The sequence below is a fragment of the Fringilla coelebs genome, assembly GCF_963513975.1.
Source record: "Fringilla coelebs genome assembly, chromosome: 2".
Classification (NCBI taxonomy): Eukaryota; Metazoa; Chordata; class Aves; order Passeriformes; family Fringillidae; genus Fringilla; species Fringilla coelebs.
The window spans coordinates 97,281,513-97,300,826 of record NC_140029.1 but is presented as its reverse complement, the minus strand read 5'-3'; the positions used below and the strand labels follow the sequence as shown (position 1 = coordinate 97,300,826).

Sequence of the window (19,314 nt, the reverse complement as noted above, 5' to 3'; positions counted from 1 at the left end):
GAGGTGCTGTGGTCAAAGGGGCCTGTGGAGTGGCTGTGAAATCATTAGTGCAGGTTTCAAAGAAGTTCAAAACCAAAACACAGTGATGAAGTGGGAGTTTCTGTACCAAGTGCCAAGCGAACCTGAAAGGTTAGTTTAGTCTTTAATGAAATTCCTGCTTCAAAGTCTTCCTCTCTTTTCCACCAGGGACCTGTGCTTTCTTTAGGCAATGTTTAGAGGACACCAGTCTGCAAGGGTAATTGTGCTTGCCTCTGGCAGGAATGGCTCGTGAACTAGCATTTCTAAAAAGTCTCTCTTTATGAATAATTGAATTTGTCTCTGGAGTTCAAGATTTCTTTTTCTGTGGGACTGACTGTAGCTGTGCTTCCTCCTTAGGTACAGCTTACTGTAATCGAGGCAGAAGAAATGTATTGCAGTGGAAGGTTTTGCGAGCATGACGCATAATAGGGCAATTGCCATGGAAAGAGTCATTTGTAACATTTAAAATATTTCCTCCAGTGGTGAAAAGATCTGCAGAAAATTATTAAAGGATCTCCCACTGCCACCGTCTACTACCACCGGAATGGAAAATAATTAATGCTGCATGAGGTGTTCCTGTGCAGTGGGCACAGCCCCTCGCTGCAGTGCACTGCCAAAGACCCATCCTCGATGATATTCAGAGCCCATCTGTTCCTGACACCACTTGGGACACAGGGAACTATCAACCAGGTCAAATGCTTGTCCAGCCTAAAAGAAAACACTGTGGTCCACGCATCCACTGACAAGGTGTGTCACTTGCTTGGGCACAGCTTCTTTCCCTCTGAAACCTCCAAGCCTTGCAGTGATTTCTGGGTGTCTCTGGAATGGCAGGAAAAACCTGCTCATCCGATATCTGAAACAATCATCCCTGCAGCTTCTCCACCAAGGAAAAGCCAAATACAGGTGCATCCTCCCTCCAGCTGCCAACAAGGTCCGCTATCCCTGGATATGTTTCAGTACCTCCTCGCATCCTCACCATCCGTAACCTGGCATGTAACATCCAACCATGGCCTTTGCAAAGCTGCCAGTAAGTAACTTTCCAGGAAAGGGGTAGAGGGGGAAGAAACTCATAATAATTTGCTAGGAGCAGACCTCAAGTCTGGCTCCAGGGAAGAGATGTCTCCCTGCCAGCAGGTGAGATAAGTGGTGTGTCTCAGGATGGGTTTTGCTGTCATTTGCAGAGGCAGGGCTATGCTGTTCACACACATGAATGTCGGCAGCCGGACCACTATTTCAGGACCTAAGGTAGGAATGGGGGCAAAACACAGCTCTGAACTGAACAAAATTCCATCATGCTGGAAGGTTTCTTTCTTGTCTGTCTTTAATCACCAAGCACAGCAGCAGAGCTGGGTGGCTGCATTCAGCCAACACAATGAAACATGGCAGCAGTATATTTTTAGGATATTATTTTAGGGGGGCAAACAAATTCTAAGGGCAAGGTACAGTGATCTAGAAACTCAAACAAGCTGCTCAGGGATTTCTTTGTCTCTTGAATATGTCACACAGCACTTGGGCTGTCTTGTCAATTTATGACGTGCTTTTCAGATCAATAAAAAAATCTCATTCAAGACAAAATACATTCTCTCATGGTATAAAGCTTACATGACCTGATCAGCAGGAGAAGCTAAGGTAATTGCAGTCATAAATGAAAATCCAAATTTTAGACTGAAGTCAGATTTTCTTGGACTCTAGTATCTGCAGGTAATCTCTGTGTTCTTTGTGGTCTTTGCTCTGAAGTGAAAACCAGATCATCTCCCTTTAGTATTTTTACTCCCTTCTGTGGCTGTCAATTACCATGACTTGAATATTCTGTTCATTCTCAGCTTCAGGACTTCTTGATCATCTGGGACAGATCTTTCTATGTCAGATTTCTGAAGGAGAAGCATAGATTTCATCCCCAGGGAAAATTCCTTTAGCAGTAACCTGGGCCTCCAGTGCATTTCCTACAAGTGCTCTTAGTGCATTTTCTCAGGTAGAAGAGCAGTGCAAACAAAAAGAAGACTGTGCAGCAGCATTTATTCTCCAAAAAATGTGGAGCCCTGACATAGCCCAGCACCACCAGTTCCAGCTGGAGCCTATTTAAATGTGACATCAAAAGTTTGCCTACGCACAAATTAGGGATGTGGTATAGATGTTGTTAACACCTGGCAGGTCATCAAATAGGAAAATGAGCAGAGTCCTTCTTTTTCACCTTTTACTTTGTACCTTTCATTCTGGAGGTATGGGGAGCACCATGGTTAGCAAAAGTTGTCAGTCAGGAAAAGACACGTCAGGACTCAGCTCAGTGCCCTCCTGAGGGAGGCACTGCTGGTAGAGAAAGGTGCCTGTTTAAGGGACTGTGACACTTGCTTTCTCTTCCCCAAGGAATTGGCTGTAATAGGCTCTATCACAAAGTCCATATGGCAGGTTGTCCTTGGGCCCCCGAGGATGGAGCTATCAGAGGCAACAAGTGTCCTGCCTGTCTGCACTGCCAAACATCCACACCGTGAAGAGCCAGCACATAACACATATCCATGCTGTGTACTTGAGGCGTCCTGCCCTGCTCTTTGGCTCAGGGGAAAGAAGCACGATGAGCAAGTATTCAAACCTGTTTCTTTCTGTAAAGCTGCCAACAGCAGCAAATTTGCATGACTTGCCTGCAATGAGATGTTTTGCTGGCAGGTCTGTGCCTAGCTCATGGAAGTGCAGTGTGCTTCCAGGACAGCTCAGAAGGATGTATAGGTGACTTGCAATAAGGAACAGGCAACAGGACTGCCAGGAATCATGCCCCTCCACCTGAGGGTGCTGCCATCACCAAATTGACAGCTGAAGGACGTTAACCACACCAAGGGTTGTCACATGTCATATTGTCACACATGATATTGGAATTCATCAAACTGTGGCAAATAACTGGTGTTCTTCTTAGGAAGAAAAAGGAGGGGAGAAAGTGAATGTAGAAACCCTTATTTCAATCTGTATTTATTTCTGGAGATTGTTTATGGTGTTTTGCTGTGTTTTTAAGAGATACTGAGTGTAGAGAGTATAGAAATAGTATATGTGAGACTAGCACATGAAGGAAATGAAGAAAGAAAGAAAATCAGCTTTTGTGTATGCTATCTACCTTATAGTACACAGAGCATCATCAGTGGTGGAAGAGACCTTCAAGAAGAATTCCAACAGCTAACCTGTCACCACCGTAATCACCCCTAAACCATATCCCCAAAAATTATGCATTCAAACTTAAGTACCTGGCATAATTTTGAGAGTGTAAACCAGTAAACCGCTTACTCTGAGTTAATCTGAAAAGACAAAGGAAAAAATAATTGTTTCCAACATGGGCTAAAATGTAGGTAATGTTTTTGTCTTAAAGGTTCCACAAGATGTACTTATTTTATCACTCTGGCAGGAAACTGAGGCTTTTGGTTTAATGAAGCATTTCTTCGACATCATGCTGAGTGACTGTGCTGCACATCTGCCTGTCTGCACGGGGCGGGCCACTTCAACTTCCTTTTCTGAGGGAGCACCAAGACAGCTACATATTCACCAGAACTTCATCAAGTGAAGGTGAAAGCAAGATGACTTTTCTCCCTCTCTTGTTTGCTCTCAGTGCCCAGTGCCACAGGTAAGAGTGTCAGGGGAAGACACCTTGACACAGTTTATGATGGCAGGTGGTGAGGGGCAGGCTGGGATTAGTGGGTCTCACTAGGGTGAGCTATAGCTACTGGCAATTATTTTCTATTTCTTGACAACTTTTTAATAACCCTAGTTATAATGTGCAGCTAGTAAGGAGTAAATGCCTTGTGCTGAGTGGATTACTTAATTCAATATGCTTAACCTGCTGGAATAAACACTGGGAAAAGCTCACTTGAAGTAGGGTGATGTGTGCTCCTCTCAAACGGGCCAAAAGGAAAACTGCTTTCAATGGGAAAATAAAAAATACCTCTCTGTCTCTGTCTTACATACCTGTGTATGCAGAAAGAGGAAGAATTGAAACACTTCAAGTCAAGAGTAAATTGTACAGGTGCAACCCCTTAGACAGATTCTTCCCTTCCTCTTCTCCACTTAGCCCCATGTGCTAACATCTAGAGAAACAAGTTTGTCATTCAAGTAAAACACTCAGAAAAGCTGACTAAGGAGGGCTGCACCTTTGTCAGAGGGAATTTAAACCAAAAGCAATGTGAGGAAAACCAAGAAAAAATATGATGTTTACAAATACCCACCCACACACCCTCAAAATTCTGACCATGATAAATACAGGAATACTTATTACCAGCTAGGAACAACAATTTTGTAGTGATTTATTAAAATTATGGATATTGATCTACTACTGATATCCAACTGTGATGGACAAAGACTCTCTAACAGTTTAAAGTTAGAAAGTGTGTGTTTATTGCGATGTAGGGCGGTGTGTGGGATGGCTCCCAAATACACACCTCAATTTACAGGTGATTACAGAGTCCTGTTATCTATACAAGTATTGAATACTCAAGATACAAATGCATATTCATAACTTTGGTACAAGCTATTAAGCATGTGGAGTTTGTTCCCCGAAACGGGTCGGTGAATGGGTCAGTGGTCCCTTTCATGGGGAGGGGTCCCAAAATGAGGAAGTAAATGAAGTCTTCCTCGTTCTGACCTTTCCACCTTTTCAATGCAAATATGACAAATGAACCCTTGGTAGAACTCCCATTCCCTGTCCTCAGTTGGTTTCAGAACAGAGGAGGCCTACAATTGTCTTATGCTCCTAAGAGCTGTTTATCAGTTTCTATATTCTTCATTAAAAACCTAGCTAAGCAAACATCGTGTTGACAAGCAATCAATTATTAGTTAACTACCAACTCTGAACTTCATCAAGGCCTACCCATTTATTTTTATTAATAAAGCTTATCTCTAACTAAAACTTCAGCTCCTCTAAAAATCTCTAAATTTCTTAAAGTTTATGTCTCAGTAGGATACACAATTTTCCAATTATTAAGGGGAAAACTGAATGTATTTGACTAGCATGGAAGGATACATCTCACAATCTGGCATAGGCTGTTCTTTTTTGCTATATCACTGAGGCAAACAGGTTATTAAAATAACATGTATTCATAGAAAATAGAAAATCTCAAGTTTGCACGGGCAGGCCACTGTATTCATAGAAAATCTCAAGTGCAAAGAAAGGAATAGAAGCCTCAAAACATGCACATGTAAGAAAGAAATAGCAATTACAGAAAAATAGGAATTGGAGGGTTTTTTCCCTCTGAGAAGAAATCCTCACTGAAGTCATTCAAAGGTGAAAGTAGAGGCCTCTGTGCCCTTTATGGAGATCAGACACCTAAATGTCTGGGAGTTACTCAAAGAAATTTCTGCTGGAGCACAGGTATGCACTATTTGATTTTGAAAAATAAAGTTGACACAAAATGAGTTTTCCTATATTGAGATGCTAGCAAAAAGTTAAGAACACTTTTGCACAAAATGTTTTCAGTTAAAATAATCTACTATGCTAGGCTACTAAGAAATAATGCAAATTACAATGTTGTTTCTACATATATAACTTTTTCAACTTAATATAAATTACTTAAGTGGTTCTTCATAGGCATTCTTTATATGATCCTTAGACCTAAGGCAGCATCAGCATGAATATGAGAGAAAAAATTCTGCGTGTCTTTTGCTCGATAGTCTGATTGCATGATTCTTAATTGCTTTTCCCTTAACTTTTACTGATGCAAAACTTGTGGTGAAATCAGAGAGCATTTCCTATAATAAGCTCCTTGGACTGACAAAAATAGTTTTAGTAATTTTTCTCACAGCACAAGGCTGTGTGATTTGTCATTCAGGCTTATTTTTATTTACCCTTTAACGTCATCACATCTTTTAGAATAAAAGATGAGCAGGACATGCTCAGCACTGAAACAGCAGAGATTAATGTAGGCCATGGCCGTTGAGTAGGTTTATTCTCCGCACATCTAGTCTCCAAGTGTCCATGTCACCCTTCAGTGTACAGGTAACAAATTGGAGCCTGCTCTGGGAGGATGTATCACTCTGCCCCTGTGCCTTCTCTCCATCAAGCCAGAGCTGAGGGTGCGCAGCGTCCCTGCCTGGCTCCTTCCTGGCTGAGCTGAGGGAGTGTGGGGCACACTGCAGCCCCACTGAGGATGCTGAGCCCTGGCAGAGCCCCCCCCCGGCTCAGGTGCCCCAGAGCCGTGTACCACACAGCAGAGCCAATGTCAAAGCAAAGGAATTGGTATCCAGCTTTTTCAAGGAAAGAAGGTGAGCAGTGGGCACTTGCAGCTGGCAGGGCTGCAGGGCAAATTCAAAAGCAAATATACTGGGATGTTATGATACACAGGGAGGATGATAAAATGGAATGTAAATGGAGGGCAACAAGTCTGTACCTAAGGACAACTGCACAACTCATTTTCTTTTGTGGACCTGCACGTTCTTTTGGAAAAGAACCAGTGTAGAGGGGACTTTTTGTCTGCAGCTCTATGGAAGTGATTGATTACTCATCTCACTGCAACAACATCCCCCATAAATTCTTCATCTCCTTGAGTTTGTCAGTGCCCTGCATTCAGGGGTTTGGGGACTGCCAGACTCTTACTCATAGGAGGGAGAAAGGGATATAAATCAATTCTACTACAACAGCGGCTAAACCAAGTGGAACAGGCTCCTGCTGAATGCCTCTTCATTTCATCGATCCATTACTCCTTTATATGGCACACTAAGGACTGACACCTGCTTTATGAAATTAACAGAGGAAGAAAACACACACACCAGAGCAGCTCACTTTGACACTGAGACAGACACTGGTTTAGGACATGCCGGAGCTGTTTAATAACACAGAGAACAGCTTTCTTTGCTGAAGCCACAAAGGCAGTGGGCAGGGGGATGGTACAGGGAATTAGCCAGCGGGGATAGCTCATTTGTTCTTGCAAAAAGAACTGGGGAATAACCGTGTCCAGCTTCTGCTTTATTTATATTACTTGAAAGATTTTCATTTTCACAGAGACCCTCAGAGCTCTCATTTCTCTCCAAGAAGTGTGACAGGACCTCCCGGGCCTCTTCCAGACACACATGCATTTGCTCTCCCAGTTTTCTCTCTGCAGTCTGTACTGGTGGAGATTTGCTGGGAAGCCTGTGGTTACAGTTGTAGGCTCTTCATAGCTGTCTGTCACTAAGGCACTAAATCAAGGATAGATTAGGAAAAGCTTTGTTTAAACATTACTTGCACTGAAAATGATCCTGTTTTTTTTTAAGGCCAGACTGCAGTTGTCATTACTCTGCCAGGTACCGACACCACCCTGGTGTGCGTGTTCCCGAAACCGCACAGCACCCACATCATACAGACATGGTGGTCCAAGACTGACGGCAGCTCCTCTGCCAAAATAGCTGTATATCACCCACCTATGGCACCCATTACTTCAAGTTTTCTGGGGCTCCTTACAGCTTTTCAGTGTCCTTCAGCACAAGGATGTGCTGCACTGGGGATGACACAGGGTCCTTGTGTTCCATCAATCCAAATGCCACGTCTGAATGCAATTGGTGGGTGCTGCATCTGAAAAATATTACTGTGTCCCTTACTGGGCAGTACAAATGCACTTCTGCTACTTACCCATATGGGACAAAGGCCACAAAAATTCAACTTACTGTAAAGGCAGAAGGCAAGTGATTGCAAATGAGATTTTGCTGTTTCCTGATGAGGTGGGGAAGAATATCAGGATAGATGAATACTTCTTGGTAGGTGATGGTGACTTGTTTGGGATTCACAGTAGTGTCACTGAATATTGCTTTTACAGTTTCCTATTTACGAGGAACTCTTTAGCTCTTTTATCCAACTCATGATTAGGAAACCTTAAGTGTTTGGTGGAATAAAAAGTTTGATAGTAAAGTAAAAAAAGGTGGTGAGGTGGGCAGTTTCTGCATTTTAATTTTGGAGAAACATTGCGGAGGAAACTGGATGAGCAGCTCGGGATATGGTGGGACTAAGGATATTGGATCTTCAAAGCATGTGCTGCTGCTGCTGTGGGCGTGCAGCACTGGGCACCAGAAAGAGAAAACACCCTCGTCTGATTGAGGCTGAGGGCTGGCATCTGCAGAACATGCTGGGTGTTAGCTCCATGGAAGGATGAGCGTCCCCACTGACACCTTGTGAGGTTGACCTAGAACCGAGGATGGACAGATTTAAAGAATAAAGTAGGTATTTATCAAAAGGCCTCAACAAGGTGCCAAGATACACCCTGGGCAGTACAAGAGCACAGACAGGGCTGCTGCCAAGATGAACCCGAAATGGTCACAAAATGGACAACCAGTCACGAGGTCTCACATTTCAATTGGTTTTGGTCCTTTTTCATATTCAAGTTAATTGTCCAATTATAGCTTTAGGTTATGAAGTCCCATCCTTCTTGTTTTTCTCTCTTCAGTCCATGTTGTTTATGCTCGTGGGCCTGAAACTAGTACTGATTGTCCCAAGCTAGAAAAGGAATTGTTTTGTCTACCTGCTCTGTGAAGAGAGTTTACCAAGCCTTAATATGAAGTTCAGAACTACACACTAAAGCAGCACAGAATCTGAAATATATAAAAGTTAAAACTTAAGGCATCACCACCACCAAAAATACACTGGAGCAAAGTGGGGAATTGCATAGGAGAATCACAGGAATGGAGATTTGCCTGCTTCTGTCAGGCAAAAGGAATCTAGAAAGCAGCATGACTGCTCTTGGTTAAGTAAGTTTGGGCAAAAGCCCAAACTGCTGTGAAGATGGAACTTGGCATGAGTGTTGAGCAAGCCTGTTGTTATGCACATGGGGAGCTGGATTTGATGACCTCAGAAACCTCTTTGTGACCCAGGTTTCAGCTAACAACTCAAGAAGGATTCAGTAAAGTAAACAGCAAACCTGGCACTGTTTCAGTTCAGAGCTGCAAGGCCAACATGCTCAGTCTGGAGCAGGGTGGGTACAGGTTATTTTAGGGGTATTTTGGTGTGCTCCCACTGCCCTTTTACCTACACCACAAGGCCAGACTGGTAGTCCCCGTGCTGGACCATGTTGCTCCTGTAGCAAGAGGAGGTCCTGTGGAGGACTCATACTCGGGGATGTTTAACACTGATGGTCCCTGCACGGAAGTGACTCCAAGAATTTTGGTGCTGTTATCCTGGAGACATATCTGGGCCAATCCTGCCTGCCCTGATGAACACGCAGAGGCAAAGAACAAGCACCTCTGCCCAGCTCACAGAGGATGTTTAAACAGTACATGCTGAATAATTGTACCAAAGCTGAAGCTGCTACTCTGCCCACTGTATGGGAGTGTGTTGTGGTAGGCTACCCTTTTGGAATTTCCTTGTACTCCACAGGGCAGAGGGATCAAAGGGAGTGCAGTGAGGTACAAACTGTGCTGGTAGACCTGTTAAACCCTCCCATGCTTCTGTTCTTCATGCAAAGTTTCTCTCTTTCTTAGTATAGTAATCGAGGTAATCAGGCATTGCTTTTCTTCTCCTGCCCTTGGTTGATACAGACAGGTTCAATGTTATTGCTGTCTACAGTTTATGCAACCCTTGTTCATATCAGCATGACTGTGGCTTTTTTCAGTAACTACAAGATGTAGCAAGCTGTGCTACTGATGACTGCTTGCTAGTGAGAACTAAAAATTGAGTTTGCCACCTTTTGCAGGTTTGTGTTTGAAGGTAACCAGATCTTTTGCAATAAACCACTCTGACTCTAAGGAAGGCAAAAAACCTTAATCCAGCCTATGAGTGAGTGGGATGGTTAAAGGTGACAGCCTATGATGAAGTACAGTTTTCATTTACATCAAAGTGAAGTGAATCCAGATGCACTCAACTTGTAAAACGCTCACACAGCAGCAGGCCTTCATAGGACAGACAGAGGAACATAGAGGACTTTAGCCAGCAGGCTGTTAATGGAGATGGGAGTCAGAAGTGGGAGGGGGAAGCAAGCAGCTGGGACATGTGACTGTGAGAATAGGCAGAAGCTGTTTCCAGACTGAACTCTGGGATGACTGCTCATCTCCACACTTGTACTCTGTTACCACACTTTTGCATGGTGTTTTGTCCCAGCAAAATCTTCTGTACAGTTTTTTTTCTGGAGAAACTATAGATTTACTTGCTTTGTCCTTTCATTATCCTCTCTGCACTGCCCAGCCCTATTAGGGCTTCTGTGCTCTCTGTCCTGCTGCGAGAGCTGGCTCCCCAGGTCCTTCACTCTCAGGGACAGTGGAGGGAAGCTGCTTCTACTGCTGGCTCTCCCAGGCACAGTTCAGGGCACTGCCTTTCTTCACATCTCTGTGGCACAGGCTACATGCTGGCACCATTGCTCTGTGCCTGGGTTGCCAGGTACAAAGGAAGTTTCAGTCAGCAGAAAGTCCCCACTGACAAATAACATGGCAGTCTGGGACAGCTGGATATTCTCACTCCCCTCAAGATAAGAAATGAATTAAACACATTCCTCTTCTATCTCAACATGCAAGCCAGAGCTACCAGGTGAGCAGAGCTGAGGAGTTTCCCTGTGTTGTGTGCCGATGCCTTGCCTCCAAGGGAGGATGGCAGGATGTGCCACATCCCTGCCTGCCCCATGACCAAGGGTCAGAGAGGTCTGTGCTGACCATGGCGCTCACAGCATCTCACACCCATCACCACTGCACGTCCTGCTTAAATACACACATGCACACCCACAGACCCAACATCTGGATCACAGCAGTGCACTGTTCACTGCTCCACTCTGGCCAGCCTCCACAGCTGTATGGAGCCCTGGTTTGAGAATGGGTAGGAGGTGGAGAAATGGCTTTTGAAATGGATAAGAAAGGAAAGAGTGACAAATTTAGTGGTAGTGGGCAGGCTGGAGAATAACAAAAGGAAAAACAGGGTTAGTCTTAACCTAACTGACACGCTGAATAGCTTGCTTAGTGAAAAGAAGATATCTGCAGATATCTTCAGAGAAAAGGAAACAGAGGTGCACAAAATTGATGTGAAGGTTTATTGCCTTCACAAAAAAAGAATTGTAAGATAAAAATTGTAGTTCCAATCATTCTCAGCTCTGAAAGGAGACATTGTGATCCTGCAGTTAGGAAAAGCTTTTTTAAGAATTGCAAGAAATTCTGGTAATGCTGTGAATTGAGTCATGAAACTGCAACTAGAATCAGATGCAGGGCTTTCACTTAAAAAATGTGTCGAGGGGTAATGGTTGAAAATTACAGTTCCCTTCTAAACCAAAAAGTGCCTCTTCCTTGAATAGAAGACTAGTCAGCACTGGTTTTCAAAGCACAATGAACATCATGTTTCTGATTTTCCTTCTTGGATTTTGTTGTTGCTGTTCCAATGATAAAAGAGGAGAGGCGCTACCTGAAAAAAGTGTGGTTAAAGCAGACTTTAGAAATTTCGTGCCTTGAGGATGAGACCTCAGAAAACTTGTCCATTTATCCTTTGAAATGGCTAGTGGTAAGTATTTTTCATCTCATATATAAAGTTCAGAAAGAACTACAGGGTAGTTTTGCAGATTGAAATGAAAATGTTCTACTCCACTGTGTCCTGCCTGCAGAATCTGCTAAAAAATTTATCAGTCATGTTGGACTGTGATAATAAAGGGAAAAGTATAACCATAGGGTTGCAAAATATACACTGCAAATAAGAGCTGTTAAAGAAACAACGAGGAAAAATTCTGTCTTAATTGCTTTGAATTTTTCAGGAGCACATGCAGAGCAGGTCTAGGGAAAGTGGCTAATATAACAAAACAAAAATATTTCTTGTATTGGATTTCCAGTGAGTTTTTTTGTAGTGAAGTTTCAGTATCTGAAAAATACATGATTACTGTGTAGGATAGTGAGATATCAGGCTGCTTTGACAAAGAGAAGAAAGGTACGGGCTAATGATTTTTGTTTTGTGAATCTCTGTGTCACAGAGGCCACTGAAGACATGCAAACCCAGTTATCAAGCTAACCACCTGAAAAACTGTTTTAAGCAATTTTCTGTCAGATACAAAGCTTGCTGTATTTTTGTACTTTATATCCCTTTCTGGATACATATTTATATGCATGTTTTAATGCAACCTTTTAGCATTCATTTCAGTGTATAAAGATAAGTATCAGTGAGCAGTGTCCTTGAGCTTTTCCTGTTCATTTATATATGTTGTCACTGAGAAGCTGTAACTGTTGAGGATTTCCTTAAAGGTGATTTTCAAATTGTTTAGGTTTTTTAACCTTCTCTCCTGGTTCATTATCTACTTAGATCCCCCTTCTGCATGTAATTCTTAATATTAAAATTTTAAATCGTTTTGTAGGGAACACCCTTACCTTTACTACATCAGTTTTGCCAGTTCACTCTACAAAGTAGCAGAGGAAAGGGGGGAAAAAAAACCCAAAGCACAATGATATATGTGGGTTGCCATGCATCGTACAGAGTAAAGCTTGCAAATATATACTGAGGCACAGGTGTCCAGGACACTCTGGCTGTACTTATAACCAAGGGTGGCTGCCACACAGACAATAAGAGAGATAAATTTTAGTTATTATTATCAGGGTTTTCTACTTAAAATTCTAAAAGAGCAAAGTTTTCCTTGAAATTTCAGTCGCATTTAACATGTATGTTAAGCATAACTTAAAGACTGGTACAGTGAGAAAGCTCCTCTGTTGCTCTGTCTGCAGGCTACAGAGATCAGAACTCACAAGACACAGCTCTTTACTCCATATTCAATTGTAAAGATGACAACTGCTCTTGGTATTAAAATTCTGAGAGAGAATATATTTGGAAAAAAAATCCCAGATGTTGCAAATGTCCACTTACTGCTACACAATGTGCAAGGGAAGCTTTTCATAGTGGGAATAGAGCTGGCTTACAAAAACATTTCACAGTGTGTGTGTGTGCCCGAACTTCACAATTTTGTTGGTTTTTCTGTACACAGGATGAAAATGGGAGGAAAGAGGAACTTGTGACCAAGGAGCCCTCCAGTCCTGCTGTGTACAGGAACAGCAGCATGCTGCACAGACAAAAAGTCCTCCTGGGTTTGAACAATGCCTAAAGGCTTTCCCCACCAAAATCACTGATGATGGCAGAGTCTTTTCCTGCCACACGCTGTAGCACCCAGAGAGAGTCCAGAAGAGCAGCACCACTGTGGGAGTATTTGGTAAGGGGCTTATGCCAACTGCCTGGTGCCTTGCACTTGGAAAGATGACACTCCTGCCTGGTTCTGAAGCCAATGACTTTTGACAGATACTGTGTTTTTTTTAAATGTAAACATATTCAGCTTGTCTTTTTTTTTCAGCTGCAATGACAAAATGATAGTAAATGGTAGTGAACCCTGGAGTTTACTCAATTCTTAGAAGAATTTGAGCCCCTTCCTTCAGCTTCTGGCAAGAAAAGTAGTAGATTCATTGCACATATATCAATCTCACTGTTATGCACATGGCAAGAGTCTTACCCTGGTATGTAGGCTTATGTTGGGATTCTGTGGTTTACAGGGAAGCACACTGGTCATCCAGATCTCCGTGTCCCAATGACCATGCTGTCTGTGGTCAGGAAATCATGGCCATAATTTTGTAAGCGGTTTAGGACAACAGCTGTAGCAAAATCACATCCTCAAATGCATGTGACACTCAACTGCTGCCAAAATGAGGAAATGAAGGTCTGGAAATGAGGATCCTGGTGGGGGTCTCAAATTGGCCAGGAGTGGCAGAGCCTGTGTACTGCTGTGGGCTGGCATTTCATTTTGTAAGCCTTCCCCATCTTCAGTTACTTGCCTTGTTCCATTTCAAGTGGCTTAGGAATTGCTCCACTATCACTAAGGTACAACTGAATCAGAAAATTGCTACCCACTTAAAAACCAGGCTTTATTTTCTCTTTAGAGATCAGTTGGTCAGGAAAATATATTTCCAAAGCTTTGAAAGTAAATGAGTGTTAAACACTGGGCCTGTCAACAGTCCCTTGACTGTAGCTGATTGTCTGAGGAAGCCCACAGCTTGAGGATGGCATGGCCATTTAAGGCTGATGCTCTGAATTCAAAGAAAAGTTCAACAGGGAGCAGCTGAAAAAAAGCAAAATGTATCTGAGGGTTGCTGGTCACTGATGTAAAAGAAATAAAAATAGAAGTTAATGATCTGAAACCTCCTCTTGCGTTTGCATGATTCAGACACTTTAAAATCAACATTTCTCATATAGCAACAGTGTTACCTGGGTAATCATTCAAGGACACTAATATACTTGAACTCTCTTCCATCACTGCTGATGCTCTTGCCAAGATTTGTGTGTCTCTTACTAAGAGATTGCTTTATTTAGCTTTTTCTCTGTATTACTGAGAAATATGTGTTTAGCTGTGCATGAACCCACATCAAAACATCAGTACAGCAGGGTAGAGAGGCAAACTAGAGGAAACAGCTGTGACCCTTGGTGGTGAACAGTCTGCATTTCCCAGTAAGTGCTGGCTGGCTTTGGACCAGGGTGCTGTGCCACCAGCCTCTCTCAGAGGGGTCCCAAGGGCAGAGCTGGCTCCCTGAGAGCCTTGAGGTTTGCAGTGTGTGCTGAGGAAAGTCTCTCAGACCTCACCTACGTAAAGTCCACCACTCGGAGGAAGAGTGCTTTTGTGCTCCTAGCCCTTTCGTGTCTGAATTTTGCAGGGGAAACAACCATTTTTATCTCACTCTTTCCTGTTTCCATTTGCTGAAGTCATGCCACTTATGATTGCACCATGCCAGCTTTTCTCCATGTATTCTCTTGTGCCCTGAGCCAGCCCACATGCCTGCACAGCACTGGCAGACACACTGCCCAGGATAATCCAGCATTCTCCAGGTGACAGCAGGGGACAAAGAGCCCTTTCAGATGGCAGCACCTCTCTTGTTCCTTGTGCTGACCAGAGAGTAAAGAAATTAATATTTGTGTTCTGGCAGTTAGATCCAGCCTCAAATGGGTGGGACAGACCCTGAAAATAGTGTATGCATACAAAGTCAATAGCACCTTATGTTGGTTGTATCTGTCATTCTGGCCATTAGCAAGGGCACGGCTAGGGAAAAAGGCCAGTGGAAACCTGGGGAGGTTTTCCTATCTTGGCAAGCCAACATCTCCCCTGTCACCCAAACACTCATGCAATTGAACCCTTCAGGCTGGATGGCTTAAAAGTAGGGTGTCTGTGGGAAACTCCTCATGCAGGATCCCTCTGAAAAATACTTCAGGCAGGGCTAAACACTGCAGGGGCAGGGCAAGTCTGAGGAGTGCCGAATAGTTTTCCCTCACAGGTGCTTGAGGCGGCCCAATGGGGCTGAGAATTAGACCGGACAGGAAGGAAAAAGTATGGAAAGATCTCTCAAGGAAGTTGAGAGTCTTGGTATGTTGGGTAAAAACAGACATTCAATCAAGATAGCTTTTTTTAAGAGGGTGCTTTTGGATCGAAATACTTTAAAATATTTCTCTTCTAGAATAGAGTTCTTTTGGATACAAGTTGCTGGGAAAAGGTATGGCCTTTTCATGTCTAACTTTGCCAAATATTGATTTTCCCTTTTTGTAAGAGTAAAAGCTCAGCAGCAGATACTGAACCAAATATTGAATTTCTGCTAGATCCAAAACACTGGTAAATATCCTAGCAAGACAAATAAATGTCGAAGTGTTAGCAGGGGCTGAGATGTTAATTGGAAAAGATCTATTAGACCATTCAGAGCTATGTGTGAGAGCAGCCTGCCAGAACAGCTACCCAACAAACACATGTGAGAAAGCAGAGGACAGCGCTCCATACAGGTGTGGCAAAGCACACCCATTCTCACGAAAAAGATAAAAGGAAGAGCATGCATTAGACCAGTCATCATTTAGCCTCCCAAGCAACTTCTCTAGTGATTAGAGGATCCAGTTTAGCAGGCTTTTCCCTGTATCTGAAAAAGTCTGTCTGTCTTCTGCCAGCTCCACTACCATCTGTACAATTTTGGCAAAGAAGAAAGAAGGAAATCTTAGGACACTCATTTCCTGATAGGAAGAATCTATAACCCTTGCCCCACCCCACCCCCCAAAAGAGCAGAAAAAGTCAAAACCCAGAAGAGATTAAAAAAGACCAGGAAATTCCACTCAAAAAAAGTACTGTAACTCCAGAAAGCCATAAGGCTATGACAACTAAATGTAAGTCATGCCCAGGCAGAATCCATCAGTACCATCAGGCAGAAAAATGGAAATTGAAAACAAAGTCAGGAGAGTCTTTGGTGGATTAGCTGTATAAAACAGGGAAACCTGGATAGTTCACTTCAGGGGAGATTGTAATTAACTGAGGTGGTCCTATACCAATTAACAGGGTAAGAAAAAGAGAAAATTATTTTCATGGTAGAGATTAAAGTGAGGTTTAGGTTCGATAGATAAAGAATTTTGGACCTTCTAAGTAATTCAGGGAGAGCACTTGTTTCCAGCCCAGTTTCAGGGCTCAGAAAGGGCCAGAAGCCCAATTTATCTGAAGCTTTTGAGATTTGTTATACATTAACACAGTTTCAATAGTCCTTACTTAACAAGTCAGTCAATATTGCTCCAAACCAGGCATCCCAATGGCTAATTTGGAAAATTTGGAAATGTAGTTTAGAGAGGCTTAGGGTAACTGATAGCTTTACAGCCATATATATATACAATCAATATATACAATATATACAATCAGCTGTGCCCAGAAGCAAAATGCTGCAAAACCAGAAAAAACACAGGGTTTTTTTCATGTGGATGTGGTCATCAGTGCCCTGCTGCTCTGCTGTGAGGGCAAGCTCTGGGCTTCCTGGCAAGGCAGGAAGCATCTGTGGGGACACTGTCATACATCTGTCCAGGCAACAGCATCTGGGTAGCTGGCATCCAAAATCAATCAACATTTGGGGGATGGCTAAAGCCTATGGAAATACCTTTTGCAAGCACACAGAGGAACCAGGAACTGGGTATGTGTGATTTCATGGGGCCCAGGAAAGATGGCTCTACTGCTGGAGCTGTGCCTGCAGGATGGTTTCAGTTTGTTTCCCCAGCAAAGCCATCCAAGCCTAGTTGAGGTAGGCAGTGAAATGCATCCCAGATCCTGTGGCAAAAGCTGCTAATGCAGTCTTGTAAACCACTTCCTTGACCTCAAATTGCAGCTGTAAACACTTTTATCTTGCTTGATGTGTGGCTGGAGGTAGGATTTAACTTCCACTCTTCTTATGATACAACGCTGGTAAGTGTTATTAGAAGCTGTTATTGTGATCTGCAGTGTCCATTTCGCTAATACATTTATATTTGCTTTCCAGCTTACCCTGAGATCTTCATTAGCCTGGGGGAGGGCTCAGCCAGCACCTCGCAGGAGGTGAGCAGTTTTGGACAAACAGTGATGCCTGTGACTGCCACCATGCCACCCCAGCAAGGCCAGGCAAGCTGAGCTGAATCAGGCATAGGAGGCATTCTCCAAACTGACTGAGCTCACAGGGCAGCAGGCAAGGCATTGAGCTAACACGAGGTGCTCACGCCCTTTCCTCTGAGCGACTGCCACCCCCACAGCAATGAGCACAGGGACTTCTAAGGACTTCTCTGTTGTGTGGGCATCTGGTTCAGTTTTGGTAATGGCAAAACTGAAAAGCCTACGGAATTGCACTGGCCATGCTTGGTATAAAACTTATTTATGGCTCACATGACTGACTAGTGAGCCTCTCTGGCTATTAACTATGGTTCTGTCTCCCCAAGTTAAACCTTTAAATCAGCAAGTATCTCAAATCAAGAAGGTTTTCCTTGGAAACAGAGCTTGTGGGCAGGCAGAACCTTGTACTATCCATAATCACCCACTTCACACAGTCCATGAGTCAGTTGCTCCTGCAAACTGGTAGTGACCTATTTTCCTGGTGACCTATTTCTGGGTGTGGTGCTGGACATTGTAGGCTTTTGTCTGCACTGTCCTGTTGAACAGAGGAAGGGGTGCCTGCTATCACAGGACTGGGCAATAGAAACTCCCCCAAAGAGCCTCTGTCTGTTCTTCATCTCCAAACAAATGCCGACTTCTTTACTTCTCTTTTCTGCCTTTTTTTTTTCAGGGCTTAAATCTAGTAAGGATATCAGATTTCTATTTATTCATAGGAAGAATTGAAAAAATATTATGACCAAAAAGTGCCTGAAAAGTAAGGGAATAATGAAGAGGAAAATAGGAGAAAGCAATTACACTACAAGCTCAGGTGCTGTTTACCATGGCAGGGACAGAGTTTCAACAGGATAGTTTTAGTCTTGGTACTGAATTATTGACTTCTGCTGTCTTCAATACATTAAGCTTGTTTCCAACTTAATGTTGGAACCATTTTCTTTGAATGAGGGAGCAACAGAGGTTTGTGCTGCATGAGTAAGACATGCTCTATTCTTCTGTTGGAAAGTACAAGGCCATTTCTCTTATAACAGTGTTTAGTACTTAACAGTGTCATAACCTGCTCAATAAACGTACTTGGGAATGTCCAGGCAGCATGAGAATGAGGCCTCTCACCCTGCTAGTGCCCAACCCTTCATCTAGCCTTGACTTTGAAGTCCTGCCCATCTACTGTGTTCTGAGAAATTAAACAGAGCACAAACACAGATCTTTGGAACAATTGGCATAGAACCAGGACTACTGTATCTAAAGTATCCAATTCCTTGTGATTTGTGGCAATGTCATACATATTCTGTCTGGTACAAAGGTATCCACTTTTTTATATTCAACATATAATTGGGCTAGGCAGTCTTCTTCATGGGAATTGTCTCTTTATCTGCCTAATGAAGAAAGGATTTTCATGGCAGAAAGTGTCTTATTCTCATCACACACACTGTGCCCATTATCAGTTCCAGTGCTTTTCCATGTGAGTGTTTGTCACTGGGAGCAGGAGAGTGGGGGGGTCACTCTGCATGTCTCCAGCCACAGCACAGGACTGGAGGGGGTTGGAATCCTGACACTCAGGGCAACAGGGCTGTCCCTGGGCTCTCATTCAACAGTGTCTGCAATCAACAAAAGAGGGAAGTGGGCAGGAAACACAATAAAGAGAAAGCAAGTGCTTCCTTCCAGAGCAGGACTGGGAATAAGCAAGCATTGTCCATACAGGCATTTGGAAGCTCGATGCCAGGAGGGCACCTAACATACATACATACATACATACATACATACATACATACATACATACATATATATGTGTGTGTGTGTGTGTGTCTGTGTGTCTGTGTGTCTGTGTGTCTGTGTGTATATGTCAACTAACAACTGCCTTGTGCTGCCCCACAGCCTAATGTGAGCTGTGTCGTGAGGAAGGCGTTTCCCAAGCCAAGCCTCGTTTGGCACATGGATAGAGCAAGCCTGATGGAGCAGCCTGGAGGTAAAGCAACCTGTCCACAGGGAAACAGCACAGCTGCAGGAGTGGTTCCCA

At 43.3% G+C, this 19,314-nt stretch overlaps 1 protein-coding gene across 1 annotated transcript in view; it reads left to right on the top strand.

Moving 5' to 3' along the window:
* Positions 1 to 19,314, top strand: part of CD96 (CD96 molecule) — a gene marked incomplete at both ends in the record, with an annotated part of 59,127 nt that overhangs the window by 27,870 nt on the left and 11,943 nt on the right. The window contains 8 exon segments of the mRNA XM_084201056.1: positions 7,237 to 7,380; positions 7,383 to 7,640; positions 11,313 to 11,422; positions 12,882 to 12,990; positions 12,993 to 13,054; positions 13,058 to 13,103; positions 17,200 to 17,255; positions 19,173 to 19,263. Coding sequence (XP_084057182.1) covers positions 7,237 to 7,380; positions 7,383 to 7,640; positions 11,313 to 11,422; positions 12,882 to 12,990; positions 12,993 to 13,054; positions 13,058 to 13,103; positions 17,200 to 17,255; positions 19,173 to 19,263 — 876 coding nt within the window.